Source organism: Anopheles marshallii, chromosome 3, assembly GCF_943734725.1.
Source record: "Anopheles marshallii chromosome 3, idAnoMarsDA_429_01, whole genome shotgun sequence".
Lineage (NCBI taxonomy): Eukaryota > Metazoa > Arthropoda > Insecta > Diptera > Culicidae > Anopheles > Anopheles marshallii.
In genome coordinates this window covers 60,996,819-61,012,096 of record NC_071327.1, presented here as the reverse complement: position 1 = coordinate 61,012,096, position 15,278 = coordinate 60,996,819, and the positions used below count along the sequence as shown (strand labels likewise).

Sequence of the window (15,278 nt, the reverse complement as noted above, 5' to 3'; positions counted from 1 at the left end):
AAAGCCCTGTTACCCTATCATATTCAAACAGATCGGAAGCTTTCAGCGCGACATGAGATGTAAATGTTGTGCAGAACCAGCGGATTTTGCTCATACTATTGTATCTACCTCATCACTCGTGAAGGAATTGGATTGCGATCACATTTACCTTACACTATATCGATTCAATTTCTAACATAATTTTTCGCTTATTTTTCCTTTTACTTTTTGGTTTTGGTCGATTGGACTGGACGTGTGATAATGCTGCCTTGCCATGATTGGATGCGATTGGATGCCATGATCGAACGCGTAACGAATAGAACGAAGAAGAAACACTCCAAGAAATCTCATCGTGACGAAGACAGCGATACGTCCGATTCGGAATCCGATTCTGATTCCAAAAGTGATGCTTCCTCGGATTCGGAACGCGAGAGCAGCAGCAAGCGGAAGAAAAAGTCCTCGAAGAAGGACAAGGTAAGACCATTTTATACACCAGAACGATTTGCTGCTACTATTGGTTGTTTGTATATTTCGTACCATGTAATACTAACCATTATGCGCTTTTTGAACACCTATCTATACACCTGTCCAATTGTGAATATTCTGCCACCTGTATGCGATATATTTGTGCGATATACGAAACCAGAGAGAGGCTTAGCTTGTAATGAATGAATGCACAGTCATTAACGTATCTCAATCACGGCATACCAAAGTAATTTCTTTCTCTGCGCTTTGTAAACTCCGTCATCTGCTTGTAAACTATTCTTTGTTTTTCTATTCATACGAAAGTTTGTTTGGATTAATGGCTAGAGAATTACGCTTTAGTTGTTTGCTGAATGAAGCAGTTATTATAACAACATACTACCAATTCAATGACTTGTATTATCTCTCTGTGTGATTATATTATTCAATTGTTGTAACACTTTCTTTTTATCGCATAATTAAAAGCGGAACTCTTGATCGAAAAATTAAGATCTGAAGGTATTTTTGTAATAGTTTACTTATTCTAAATCGAAAACAACATAAAACCACACCAATATATACTTATATATATATAGCTTTGTATATACTTTTTATCGTTAAATTAATTTGAGTTTGTGTGCATTTCATTTATAACAGTACTCATATTTATCCGGTTGTTTTATGTGTGAGTGGCGGTGTTTTTTACGTTATGTTTAGTAAACCGAAACAATAAGTCATTGTTTGTCGCGGATAATTATTTTGTCTGTTAATTAATGTCATAATTTGTATCCTTTTTTATATTTTACGTTGACACAATCAAGTTATTGTACCAATTTGTTTTATTCATTGCAGCAACTCAGTGTCACAGTTACTTAGAATATTGTTCATTCGAAACTCAACATTAGTTCATAGTAAAATTGATTGCCATTTAAACTTTGGTTTGTTCTTAGATGTTTCTGATCTTGAATGCCGTTCGTTGTAATCCATATTGACCCAACTAATTCCGCTCGACAAAACGTCTCATTCTCTTCACAGAAAAAGAAATCATCCAAAAAGAAGAAGGCAAAATCGCGATCAACGTCGCGCAACAAGTAAGTATAGTACTTTTAATATATGTTTACATTTTTAACAACCATTTTGTTTACATTGTAATAATTACAGATCACCGGATGCTTCTCGCAAGAAAACTTCTCTGGAAGAAGAGAAACAACATGATAAACGCAAGGAAGTCCCTTCCGAGATTAGAAACGAGGATAGAAACAGGCGTTCGGTTGATCGCAGTGTCGGGCGTAAAGATCGATCGACCAGTCGAAACCGCAATGATAGTCATCGGACGCGAGAGTCTAGCCGGGAACGTGGCTCCAATGTTCGTCGGGGAACATATCGGTCCGATAGATATGAAGAAAATCGTTTCGGTTCCAATCGTGGCGAAGGAAACTATTTTAATCGCTATCGTGATCGGGATCGTGACACTAATCGCATTGCCGAGGAACGTCCCCGTCGTAGTCGTTCGAGAAATCGACGCCGTGACCGTTCACAGGAGCACGAGCGTAATGATAGATCACATTCTCGTTCGCGATCTCGTTCGGGAAGTCAAAGAAGGCGTCCGAATCATACTGATGCGCGAGGATATAGTGTAGAAAAATCGAAACCCGGTAACCGTCGGGATCGTTCGCCTCTGAAACAGTCGGATCTCGACAAAGCTCGTGAAAGAGACGGTGAACGTGAAAAGGGTCGTGAACGAAACAGAGATCGCGATAATAGGGAGCAAGATACGGATCGTTCCCGCGATAGGGAACGCGAACGGCGACATGATGATCGTGCACGAGGTCGGGAAAACAATCGCGATCGTGACCGCGACCGGAATCGTTCATCGAGCCCCAAAAAGAGGGAAAATCGATCTCCACCTCGTCGGCAACAGCAAGAGGAGCAATTACCACCCACTATAAAGCGTGAAAAATCATCACGTCATTCACCTGAACGTAAATCTAAATCGAATACGGCTGTCAGCGAATCTAGGCAGCGTAAGCGATCCCCATCTCCGAAGGCAGCAACCAGCCACCAGTCTGTTACAGCTGACAAGACGGACAAATCTGTATACCAGCGTAGTTCTCCGAAAGCTGCTAACGAAAAGCAATCCGCATCATCATCAGACGAATCGGAATCAGATTTGGACTATTCTCCAGCCAGAAGACATCCTGAGCGGTATAGCGATATACTGCAACGCACCAGATCACGCACGGATGCCAACGGAGAAGCTCATTCGGATACGGCGTCAAATAAAAACAATAAACAGCAAGCGACGACAACATCTTCAACACGCGAAGCTCGTAAAGTGGAACCAACGGCCAGTCCCGTACGCGAGAGATCTGACAAGAATGTGGCAGAAGAAGGTAAACATAAAGGACGTCATACATCAACGAGCCCCGAAGCTCGAAAAGATCGCTCTCGTTCACGGTCGAAGCGTCGCCGATCGATATCGTCTTCCCCAAAGAAAAAGGATTCCACCCGATACGGATCATCACCCAATACAAAGAAGCGTGACAAGCATGTTTCAACTCCAGCTGAAACACATCCTTCCGCAAAATCATCGGAAAAACTGTCAACCTCATCATCGCCATCTTTAAAGAAAGCAATGTCACGATCTCGTTCACCTGAGGTGAAGAAACGTCGTCAGGAACGTGATTCGCGGAACCAGTCTCCAACCGCTCGTACTACGAAAACAATGCAAAATGAACGGGAGCTAGCGGAAAGTAAGCGCCCCGAGACACGCAGTCCGGAAAAAAGCGATTCAAGAAAATCAAGAACAAAGAAATCTTCCTCATCATCTGGCGCAGCGTCATCTTCGGTACCGTCAGCAGCCGTCTCCACGACCGTTATCGTTCAGCAGCCCGTTGTGAAGCTACACTCTCCCGAATCGGAACATTCGCAATCCGATAGCGATGATCGCCAGCCGGAGCGTACAAAGATGCAGCGTGATCGCGACGACCTGGATGCATTCCTTCCTATTTATGATGAAAATAGAGAACAGGAGAAGGATCTTACCCTGCTGAAAGCGCTGAAACATGATCTTGCGGCCAAAGCGAAGCAAAGTTTGGAAAAGAAAAAATCTAGCTCCGCCGAAGGTGTTGTAAGCAGCAGTGCCATAGCGATGAAGGTTGGACTGGTGGGCAAACCGGTCGACACATCCTCTGGCGTGGAGGTGCGGATCGGCGAGACACGCGAACGGGAACTGCAGCTAATGCAAAGCAAACAGCACCAATCCGCTCAACCCAGCTCTAGCAAAACAGAAACAACAAAACCAAACGTTTCAAACGAGAAGCAATCTGTCGGTAAATCCAATAATTCTTCGGCCGATGCAGTCCAGGAGGACAGCAGCAGTACACAAATGAAAAAGGATATTCACGAGATACTTAGCACTGTCGGTGCATGTGCGGTTGCGAATGGTTCGGAAGTCGCCGCCAGTTTGGCGAAGACGACGATTTTGCACGCGGTGGATAGCATACTGAAGGAGAAAATATCGGGAACTGCGAAGGAAAAGTCTACTACGTCTACCGCATCCGGTAGTAAAACTCGTGCTAGTACCAGAAGCAGTCGCTCGAGATCGCGCTCCCGTTCACGCTCACGTTCGCATAAGTATGTTAGCTTGAGAACATTTAAATCAATTAAAAATTGTGCTCACAATCTGCTCGTTAATTGTAGGTCCCGTAGCTACAGCAGCTCAAGTAGCGGTTCTGGCAGCTCTCGCTCGCGTAGCCGGTCCTCTTCGTCGCATAGTCGCAGCTCTACGGATCGTGGCAGCAGCCGCTCGAGAAGCCGTTCCAGCAGCCATTCGTCTCAATCTTCCCCGCGATCCCGTACAGCATCGCGTTCACCATCGATACCACGGCGTGCTGGATCACCTTCGTTCCTCGATCGGCGCCGTATCACCAGGTAGGCTTGTGGAATCATAAGTCTTTTATTAGTGATCGTTTTTTTTGCACTCATGTGTTCCAAAGCATTGACAAGCGTTCAAGCACTTTTAAGTCTAGCGCGTAATGTGTTATTTTTAAAATATTGTTTAACGTTATTATTTCTTTCGGTTCAATAATTCCTTCTTTATTTCACAACCTTTTTTTACCTCTTCCCACACCAAAAAGAACATCCCGTTCCCCGCCCCGTAGTTTCCGCACGCGGCACGATCTTCGGCCACGGCGGCGTTCATCCCACTCTAGGTCTTCGTCTGCCTCGTCCGCTTCATCCCGTCGCTCGTCTCGCTCCCGTCGTGCACGCTCGAGAGTTATTTCGCCGCGGTTACTGTACGGTAACCGGGAACGGTTGCGATCACGTGATAAGAGGCGCACTACCAACAGAACCCGATCCAATTCCAGATCCTACACACGGCGTCAGGATTATCGAGCAGATCGATAGATATTACACAAACTCTACCCACACACTCTTTTACGCCAAGACCATTTCGTGCGTTGTAACCTTAAGCTAGCATTAGAAAACAGCTTTACCCGTTGAGGTAGAACAAAACCTTACGTTTCATAACATTGTGCACCGCAATATATTGGCCAACACAGAATATACAGACGCATCGTGCATATTGACACTTTGCCGCTCGGCGACAACATAGTGGCGACGAGAATAAACGTTCGCTTGAATGCCGATCAGTAGTGTCAGTCGTACGAGCATCCAGAGCATTCACAAATCATACGTAAAGCTTCGTTTCTGGATACAATTTACTGCCGTATGCTAAAAAAAACAGCCAGCTCCATTAGTACTGTACGCATCCTGTACTGCTGGCGCAATGTGAACAAATTTACGCGGAAACATGTGCACGGCAATGTGTTAAAAATTTCAAATCTGAAATATATTTCTCTTATCTTACTCCTCGTTGCCAACCTTTCGTTCGTTTTATTTCTTAAATATTAGTTTCTTTTCCAGATTATGTTACTTTGTTGCTTAGATTATGAGTCCTAGCCAGTAGTATGTATGTGTGTGTGTGTTATAATGCTTAATTTTCTATTGAGTTTAGTAGCGTTTTTTTTTGTTCCCGTTGTTTTGTGAGTATTCGAGTCTCTTTGACAAACAGGTGTATTCTATAAATGTAAACCAACTAACATGTTACTTATAAACTATTTTTCTAACACTTGTTGCTATCCTTGGAACCTTGGTGTTACGCGGGCCAATAGTGCACGCAAACGTCCGATACCGTATCGCAGACCGACGCCATCATCTCCGTCGAGCGGTAGTAGCTACCACAGCCGTGGCAGTCACTCAAGAAGTCGCAGCCGCAGCAAAAGTTAAACAGTTGAATGCAGCGACTACTTTAAAATCTTCAAATGCTCTTCTGACGTCGATATGGGGATAACGGATAGGGGTCACCGTCGGCTATACTACACACTAACACCATTCAACTAGATGGTCATCCTATTTACAATTCGTCCATTTCAGGATAACGTTCAGATATAGCTACGATGATTTCGGTGTCTTCAATGAGGTGTGCGCCTTGCAATGGTCAGCATCCTAAATCAGCTTGAAGTATATGCGCGTGAATCAATCCTGTACATTCCAAACGAAGGAACGTTACGTTGATCCTAACGTCCTTCGATCATATCATACATGATCGTGCCATTTCAATGAAATTATTTAGTCGCAATAGCACCGTGTAGGTGTAAATTACAAAATCTCACGGAAAAGAAAAGAGATAGCAATAACACACTAAACTATACATCAACATTGGTAAAATTGCTTTTAAAGTACTATTCTTTTACTAGTTCGTATTAGTTTTGCAATGCAATACACAATGCACGGAAATTTGATTTGGAAACAGACGGTTCTATTTCCATGTTTGCAATGTTAGTTTACCCTAACACTAGTCACATTTTACGAAGATTTATTTACTGATTGTTTGATATTTTAACAATACTCATGCTTACACCAGTAGAAGAAAAACTGACTTAGCAAAACTAAAAAAACGTATAACATTTCTTTGCTATCAACCTTTTGATTCAGAAGACGATCATGAACCTTCTAGTGAATAAAATGGAACACATAAATAATCAACACTAGCAAACTAGATGAAGTTTGAATTTATTTGTCTTACTATCGAATTAATCAGAACACCGAAAACATTAACATTACATTTTCCCTAACGTTGGAGTTTTTATTTTTGACTATTTAAAACAAAACACTTAGCAGATTAACCACGTTTTTTCGTTCATTCCCAAACCCCTTATCCATACGATGCGTATTTGTTCTCGTTTCTTCTTCACCAAACGCTACATGTACCCGGTACTGGAATATATAAGAAGATACAATCAAATGCAGTGTTCCTGGCAGACGATCAAGTCCTGTTCCATATAATAATGCTGTTTCCCAGTTCAAAAAGGGAAGACTATCAGGTGGATTTGCTCTTGTCCTGTGCCTGCTGTTGACGGCGCTGTTCCGCTTTCCTTCTCTTAGTTGACAACACAACCATCCAGCAGAAACCAATGATGTTGGCAAACAGAACGCGTAGCTATAAGGGAAGGAAATTGGAAGTTGAGAAATGTTAACGTATGTATGCTTAAATTTAAGCAATTTATAACATTATATCTACCATTGGTGGAACGTAGTTGAAGTTGATGAACACGGGCAACGTCAGGAATTTCCAGTTACCCCGCAGAATGCTTCGATACTGGGTAATCAAATTGACGAGCGCCTCATCGTGACTTTTGTACTCAAACCGCGAGATAAAGTAAAGCGACAGCGCGGTAATGACTGGCGCAAATAGGGCCCGTTCGCCGAGCAACATTAGCAGCTTCTTGAAGCGAGTATCGTTGGTAATGCGATCCAACCAGCTGTAGAAGAAATGCGACAGTGGCCCGGTAAAGATCAGTCCGAACAAACCGTACGCCAGAACCGAATCCTTGTTGACTTGCTTGACACCACCGAGCTTCTGTGAGACCAAGTTCGCGGAGGATGCAATAACGCAGCTGGTAAAGGAAAACGTAAAACACACAGTGAAGAAAACCAGTTGCTGACGATCGTGGTTGGTCGCCTTACCTTGTTAAAGCTTTCGTGCGGAGTGGATGCTCGAAGAGTTGCTCCAGGTAGGAACCGAGCAGGTTGTAAATCGGTCTCGAAAGGGACATATTTTCACCTTTTTTAGGTTTGAGGTTTGTAAAGTGAGTACTAAAATTAAACAAAAGTAATTTGCAGTTATTTGATGTTGCTTCTGTTAGATGTTTCTTGTCACACTAGAGTAAGATGACGATTAGGAATGGAAAACACGCAACGTACGTTCGACCCGTACCGAGTTACGATTTACTCAACTTATCAGTTCGCAAAAATAAGAGAATGATCGCGAGAAGCGAACCAAATGATAAAGCTTCTTGCATTATCTGGTGATAATACAGCTCAGTATAGGGTCTTGCGAGACCACCATGACACGAACTTTAAGCAAACGTATCAGAAGGCCAACCAAAAGTTAGTCTCTGCACGATAATAGTCGATTATTTCACATTGATAAGCAACCCCGGTAGATAGCGCGATCGTAAACAGTGCTGCACAAACACAGCAATCAAGCCTCTCGGCCTCATGGGTCAAAGGTTTTTCTTACCGAGTAGGAAAAGAGGTCAGCTAGAGGCTAGGGCCCTACCTTAAGGTGGACGATGAAGCAAGTATTTGGTGACGAACAACTCCACTTTACAACACAAGTCACAACCTATTGGTTTGGTCTGCAGGAATGCACTTGGCAGAGTAATATTTTTGTTTAAATTTAACACTTTTGAGTGATTTGCACCGAGGATTGGGTTGCCGTGTTTTGCCAAACCGTGCTAACGGTACACAAGAACTGCCAGTGATGTTGACAGCCGCCAGACTGCTCACCCCTTGGTGTTTCCTTTTTTGTTCCATTTTTTGAGCTTTATTACGAGTATTATCAATGCCGTAAATTCATCGCAAGCTAACGATTTGCATAATCAGCCTGTGAATGATGGAAAATAATCGAAAATACCCTATTCTTTTGCTTTCTGCGCGGTGGAATTGTTTTGTGTAAACTGCGCTTTAGCACTCCGACTGTCATTGTGACGGCTGCGGAGCTGTTCGAGGTGTGGGGCAGCTGTCAGCCGTAGCAAAAGAAAAATATTATTTCATCATAAGCAAACTTATTTTAAAACGGTGCGGACGTCCAATGGGTCCCGCGTGAAATTGAGTGAAAATCGTTTAGTGCATTTATCACGACCATTCTGTACCGCGCTGTTGGGAGCATAAATGGCAACAGCAAGCTTTTGTGCAGAAATCATTTGAATGCGAACAACAATCACACGCGAACAGTTGAATGTATGATAGAGAATCATCGGAACAATCACTTGATATCGCAACCCACGTACGTGTCTCTTTTGTTGAATACGAGCCGATTGTGCTATACGTGAGCAGAAGCCGCGAAGTGCTGCATACCGAATTCTAGTGAGTGTTGCTTCAAAAAATATGTGTGCCTTAGTTATGAACTAGCATCACAAAGTTGTAGCTAAATATTGCAAAGCATTCATTGTGTCTCTGATAGCGGAAAGCTGGAGATAGGAGATTTGTGTCAACCCTTATTTTGCAGTAACAAAAAAAAAAAAGAATCCACCAATCTACTACGCGCGTTCAAACAATTTCCCAAGGATAGGGGTTAGCCATTCAGATGGAAAGTGAATCCAATTTCGTACCAATCGAACGCGATCGAAACGTCGCGAACTTGGGGGGGAATATGCAGTGCATGAAGAAAACCCACTATCACCCCCCATTCGAAAGGGAGGGTGCAAAAGAAGCAACCCAACTTTGTGCTATTGTCCGGGTGTGTGTGTGTGTGTGTGTTCGTTGTTTTGTGTGTGCAAACAACAGGGATGTCACAAGTAGTGCTCTGCACCAAAACCCCACGTAGACACCCCCTTCTTCCATCATGTGCTACTGGGTTGGGAAAAAGTGTCCGCCCGGTTTGGGGTTTGTTTTGTGTGTGCATCTGTTTTGTTCCCTATGCCCGTGTTCCAATTGACGTTCACAACACAGTAAATAGTGCGCCTGTGCTGTGCGCTGTTGGTTGGATTTATTCCTTTTTTCCGGGCTGTATTTTCGAGGGTGGTGTCGTGATTGGATCCACCGAGAGCACAGTCTGGTAAATTGAATCTACACTACGGCGTAAAACCGTTTGATCTAGTTAGTGTCCATTTGGTGGCAAGAAGTATGTGATAAGGCTGCGAACGAATGTGTTTTGTGTTACGCTCCCAATCTTCAAACCTTCCACGGTCCGGCAGTAAGTTGTAGGCCACGGCTTACGAGATTTCAGTCCATAATGTAAAAGATCCTTTTTTTTCGGCTGTCCAACACATCAAAAACCAGTTTCGCTACCGCGAACTGCAAACCGTCATCGAAGCGCTAAATAGTAAAGTTCGAGAAACAATCCCCAGTGTGTGGATGTTGGCGGCTGTAGACAACCGTTTTTTAAACCCTCTTACTTGTCTGACTTGGAACCATTTTTTTTATCAGCTTTATGTTTTTCTAGAGTTATGCTTCATGTTTTCTCGTATGCTTTCAATTTTAGTGTAATGCGAAGGAGCGGCATTAATGTGCGGCACGACCTTCAAAAGGTATCACCGCAGGGCCGACACAATGTTGTGCCCGGAATCGAACCGGGAAGTCTCGAATCGAATTGGATCGCAAAACTAGATCGATAGCCTCAAGATGGTCCCAACCGGTTTTTGGTTAAATGTTGCCCTTCCTGACCTGGAAGCGACACTCAGCTCTAACTCGCTGCACTTCAACCGAACGGCCAATCTGGCGGAAATGTGAAAACACCTTTTAGAAAGGTTCACACAAAAACACACACTCACACACATGAAGATGCCCTCCCATTGAACAATCGAGCCCGCACGGTCAACGGAGATGGATCCAAGCTGCACATCACATGATGATGGTGGGTTTTTGATGCGTGATTTGATAACGAATGAGGCCTATCACGGATACAACACACTCGTACACATGCGAAAGACGTCACAAATGTCGTGCGTGCATGCCAACGTTGAAGATCTTGAACCAAACGCCCCCTTTTCGTTTCACTTCCCGAGTGAAACCGTTTTGAGGCGGTTTTAGGCGCACAAAAAAGATTGTTTTGCTGGTCGAATGACTTCTAACATCTACGCTGCAGTGTGCGGGCTCGACCACTATCATCAAACATTTAACGGTGTGCTAATTAAAAGCTTCTCTTTTAGTCCTGAAGCCAACTAGTATCTGCCAACGGGGGGCACACATTTGCTCTTGAATATGGCTCCATCCATCTGCAACGGTTGCAGTTTTTTTTTTTAAATCAATCCCTCAACGGCAACGAGGTGAGGAGATATCCGTTGGCAAATTTTCACTAACGCTTCCACACCACAAAAACCGCCCTTCATCACCTTCATTCAAGGGCGTCCCCGTACCGATTTTGCATCGGTAACTGTCGAGACACTGCCACCGCCCCCTTGTGTTGGGTTAAGTGATTTCCATCCGTGTGTGCCTACATGCATATTTATGTACGGTAAGGGCCTTTTTTCCACCTTTCATATTTCGAGCGTACGTGCCGAACTGTGCGCAAACATTTAACTGCAAACACAATTTGGGTCGCCCCAAACGCCTCCTTGTCCTACCGGGTCGGCGATGGCAAAACGGTGCTGTCGCAAAAACGGCCCGTCCGTAACCTTGAAGCTAGGTGGACTAATTTGTTGTTGCTTGCCCTGTTAAAAACCTTCCGTCCCTCCGCGAGGTTCACTGCGCTGGTAGCACTAACCTTCTGGTGGGGTGGTGGTGGCCCCAAGGAAGATCAAGCAGAAAAAAGATTGTAAATTATTTAAAGTAAGGTACAGTTAGTACTGAAGATCGGATCGGTCAGGGTCGTTTGCTTTCTATGATGTTGTTATGCTCTGGTCGAAGCTTTATGCTTAGTGGAAGAACCCCCACTTGATCTGATCAATGAGCTGAGAAAACATAGCACGGTACTACACACGGTTGAGTGCGGGCCCCTTATAACCTTAACAGCAGTAATGACGCAGTTGACAAGATTCTTATCAATTCAATTTCTGCACGGGCGTACGATGCGGTCGCAAGAGGTAATCTCGAGCAGCGGTGTATTGCCGACGCAATTTTATTTGCGTTTCTTTTGCTTGTGATGGTTGTTTTTCGGTTTGGTCTTTACGGATGTTCTTTCCGAAACGAAAACAATTTCTGGATGTTTTTAGCTTCGGGAATATTTTGTGGATATTATACCGATAAACCATCGAAGTTATTGCCCAAAGTGTTCAAAGTTGAAACTTGGTTGGAATTCCAGAAAATTACACGAAGATCTGTGCACCAGTTGATGCTTTACACAATTTAGGGGTTAGGTTGACCAAAGATTTTATTTTTAATTTTTTCTCGCTGTTTTTTTTGCAGCACACCGAAATGGTGTTGCGTAAAGCTGATTCAGTTTCATGAATCTTTTAACCGAATAAATGAATCTGAATCTCTATTTCAAAGATTATTGAATCAACCAAGATTTATTTGACCTCCCCCTCCCCTCTCTCTCCTTCCCGAACCATCAAATGCCAAAACGGATCCAACTACCGTTCTGCTTTAGGCTACCAAAGGCCACTGAAAGGGTACGCCATTCTGCTCTGGCGATTTGATTCCTGATTTGAATCTTCTCCCTAAAGAGCCATATAAGAGGCTCTGCTTAAAACAGTCGTATGTATGGCTCTCCTCAAAAGATTCATTAAGCAACACAAAAATACTCCAAAGACCTGCAGAGACACGATCGAATGTTCTTTGTTAAAATAATGTATTAACAGATTCTGTGGCATGTGAGTTTCTTCAAATAGAAACAGAGAATAGAATCAATAACAATCGGCGGATTCACGCTGGAATCACTTTAACGTTTCACCTTTGAAGTGAGGTTACGCTTGTAAGCACCGTCGCTCGATCGTCATTCCGATGATGACGTGGGCACCACACTAAAGACAGAGAGCACCGTAATTAGCATACGTATGCACGACAATCCTTCGGCAAAAAAAAACAACACGCTGCCATCGGAAAGGACACGTCACACGTGTATTACGTTTACGTGCTGCTAATACACCGGGTGCCACGGATACAGCGGAGGGTAGAGCACACGTTTTCATCATTACAATCGATGTTCGATATGCGACATACAACCTCCCACAGGCGGGCCACCTGGCGTGTGTGTACAAGATGGAGAATACTGTGGCCGATAAGTGGTGGTGGTGTGTATTGATGCCCAGCATAAGAACAATAGCACCGTAAGGAAGTAGGAAATTTACCACACACGGGACAGCAGCGAGATATGCAAATAGTGCGCAAAATGCAAAAGAACTCACAACAAGGTTTGCAAACCTTGGAGCAAGAGAGTTCTTTGTCCTTCATTGGTTTTGCTGCACCGAAAATCTAATACACCTCCCGTACGGAAACCACCCCGAACCGGATGAAATATAGAGTGGACAAACTGGCTTTCAACTCTCCCACCACCTCCAACTGTGAAGTCGTTGACCATCGATGCAACACGCTGTCGAAACACGGGGTCTGCTGCAAGTTGTCGTTCATTGTGGTGCTTCTTCGCTCGCACATCACAGTCGGTACGACTTCGCATAATGTAGACCGGGGACGTTTTTGCTTCAGCTGTACGACCAATCCGAGTAGGCGTTGCCATGCGTTTCGACGTGTGATTTAGATTTGTGGTTGTAGTAGACAGCCACGTGTTTACCATCTTTAGCGATATGCATTGTTTCTAGTCGGGGCAGGCATAGCTAATTGTTTCTTTTCCCTCTTATCGTTTTAGGTGGTGAAATTGTGTTCTAATTCCATTCGGAATGGCATCAACGACAGATATTCCTCCGGCCGTGGGCAACACGCCCACCGCTCCCCTGCTAGAAGATCTCAACGAGGACACGTCCGCTTCGTCTGCCTCGACGACGACGACGACAGACAGTGGTAAACCTTCGACATCGTACAGCTTTTCCATGATCGGTTCGGATGGCCCCGGAAGCAGTAGCAGCACCAGCTACAGCACCAAACGACCACCAGCGAATGAATTGAACGACGGCACGCAGCAATCGGCCGGTGGGAGCGGATCGAACAGCAAAAGCAAGATACAGCTACAAACGGCACCGGAGGCAGGTGGCGGCGAAGGCGAAGGTGCGGCTGGTTCTTCCTCCACCGATGCGGGCGAGGAGGAGAAAAAGGATGATTCCATGTTTGAGTGCAACATTTGCCTGGACACGGCCAAGGATGCGGTGGTCAGCATGTGCGGGCATCTGTTCTGCTGGCCGTGCATCCACCAGTGGATGAACGGGTACCGCAACACCTGTCCGGTGTGCAAATCTTCTATCAGCAAGGAAAAGGTCATACCGCTGTACGGGCGCGGTGGCAGCAAGGAAGATCCGCGCAAAACCGTACCACCGCGACCGGCCGGTCAGCGTACCGAGCCGGAACAACCGCACGGGTTCCAGAGCTTTACCGGGGACGGCAGTTTCCACATGTCGTTCGGCATCGGTGCGTTCCCGTTCGGGTTCTTTACCTCAACGCTGAACTTTGGCGATTTCCGCGGTGCGGGCAATGTGACGCGGGAGAATACGCGCGAAGGCGAGGAGGACCAGTTCCTCTCGCAGGTGTTCCTGTACGTGGCGCTCATCTTTTTAGCCTGGCTGGCCATGGCTTAGAGCGCAGGGGTTTTGCTGGTGGCAATGGGCGTTGAGTGCAATGGCAGAACCCGTTCCATTATAGTGCTGAAGTAACACAGAAATGCACGTACACACACACACACATGACGGCTGAGATGGCTCTACGGGGAGAAAGGAGCAATCGGGCGGAGTAGCTAATCGTGAAACAGAATCCGGAATGCCTTATTTAGTTGAGCTTGTGTTGAGTAATGTCTAAACAATTCGTTGTTAACTTTACATTTAAAATCATGGTAATAATTAGCAAAATCTGCACGGTACAATATGCTTTGTGATATTTTAGAGAGAAAAGGTGGGTTTGTTTATTGAAGTTTAGCCAACTATGATTACGCCCACAGTGCACTAAAGTTTTATGGCAAACAGAAAACATGTCAAATTGATGCAAAAAGCGATTATAAGCTAAATTGTCTTTACGCTCACAAAAAGATACCAAGGAGGAAATGATTTTATATAGCGTGTGGATATGTGTGTGTGCGTGTATTTTGCAGCATAAAAGGTGTATGTAATTTATTGAATGTACTATGTATAAAAAGTAACTGTTCGCCGCGTATAATGCATTTGCAGCAATCACAAGCGGGGCCGACGAAGACATTTGTAATTATGTATGTATATGTATATGTATTCCTAATCTATCCTTCCGTTTTCCGTATGGGTTCTTTTTTAAACAATTCGTGTCCCGTTTTGTTGCAACAATGTGTTTTTCCATATATTTTTTTTAATTACTATTTCCTTTCCTGGGTGCAAACAGTAAGGAAACACTCATACGAACACGTTTAGGTTTTGCTGATGTTGCGGGCACCCGGAATCTTACGGAAGTATGGCGCGTTAGCAAACGCATGGGCGTAAATGGTAGAATCGTGTCAGTAAGAATTAAGTGGTATAATTAAAGCAGCGAAATAAAACAAAACTCCTGAAAATAAAATAACTTTGACAAAAATGTTATTATACTGACAACCGAAACAAAGTCGAAGATCTAACAGACGGTAAGAAAAGGATAATAAGGACAATAGTTTAAAATTTTCTACTAAAAAAAGTGTAGGAAAAGCACGGAAAAGTTTGTTTTATCCCGCCTTCCATTCGTTGAAATCTCCGCCGATTGAGGTTACCATGAAGATCCCTCTAAGA

At 44.2% G+C, this 15,278-nt stretch overlaps 3 protein-coding genes across 3 annotated transcripts; 2 read left to right on the top strand and 1 right to left on the bottom strand.

Moving 5' to 3' along the window:
* The first annotated feature begins 276 nt into the window (after nt 1-276).
* On the top strand, nt 277-5,956 carry LOC128712953 (serine/arginine repetitive matrix protein 2-like). The gene is made up of 5 exons (XM_053807817.1): nt 277-453; nt 1,477-1,532; nt 1,603-4,077; nt 4,144-4,374; nt 5,881-5,956. The coding sequence occupies exons 1-5, from the start codon at nt 277-279 to the stop codon at nt 5,954-5,956; spliced, it is 3,015 nt and encodes a 1,004-aa protein (XP_053663792.1).
* Nucleotides 5,957-6,826: 870 nt separating this feature from the next.
* LOC128712180 (PXMP2/4 family protein 3) lies at nt 6,827-7,562 on the bottom strand. The gene is made up of 3 exons (XM_053807075.1): nt 7,474-7,562; nt 7,028-7,403; nt 6,827-6,946 (listed from the first exon to the last, which is right to left on the bottom strand). Exons 1-3 carry the CDS (start codon nt 7,560-7,562, stop codon nt 6,827-6,829), a joined length of 585 nt encoding a protein of 194 aa, XP_053663050.1.
* Nucleotides 7,563-8,753: 1,191 nt separating this feature from the next.
* LOC128710866 (E3 ubiquitin-protein ligase RNF185-like) lies at nt 8,754-14,135 on the top strand. Its single transcript, XM_053805720.1, is given in 2 exon segments — nt 8,754-8,797; nt 13,256-14,135. Coding segments are annotated over 2 exon segments (924 nt in total).
* The last annotated feature ends 1,143 nt before the right edge of the window (nt 14,136-15,278 follow it).

Coding starts and splice junctions, on each gene's coding strand:
- LOC128712953 (XM_053807817.1), top strand. CDS start 277: ATGATCGAACGCGTAACGAATAGAACGAAGAAGAAACACTCCAAGAAA. Junction 1,533..1,602: donor CGATCAACGTCGCGCAACAA/GTAAGTATAGTA, acceptor TAATAATTACAG/ATCACCGGATGCTTCTCGCA. Junction 4,078..4,143: donor TCACGCTCACGTTCGCATAA/GTATGTTAGCTT, acceptor CGTTAATTGTAG/GTCCCGTAGCTACAGCAGCT.
- LOC128712180 (XM_053807075.1), bottom strand. CDS start 7,562: ATGTCCCTTTCGAGACCGATTTACAACCTGCTCGGTTCCTACCTGGAG. Junction 7,404..7,473: donor CGCACGAAAGCTTTAACAAG/GTAAGGCGACCA, acceptor TTCCTTTACCAG/CTGCGTTATTGCATCCTCCG. Junction 6,947..7,027: donor TCAACTACGTTCCACCAATG/GTAGATATAATG, acceptor CTTCCCTTATAG/CTACGCGTTCTGTTTGCCAA.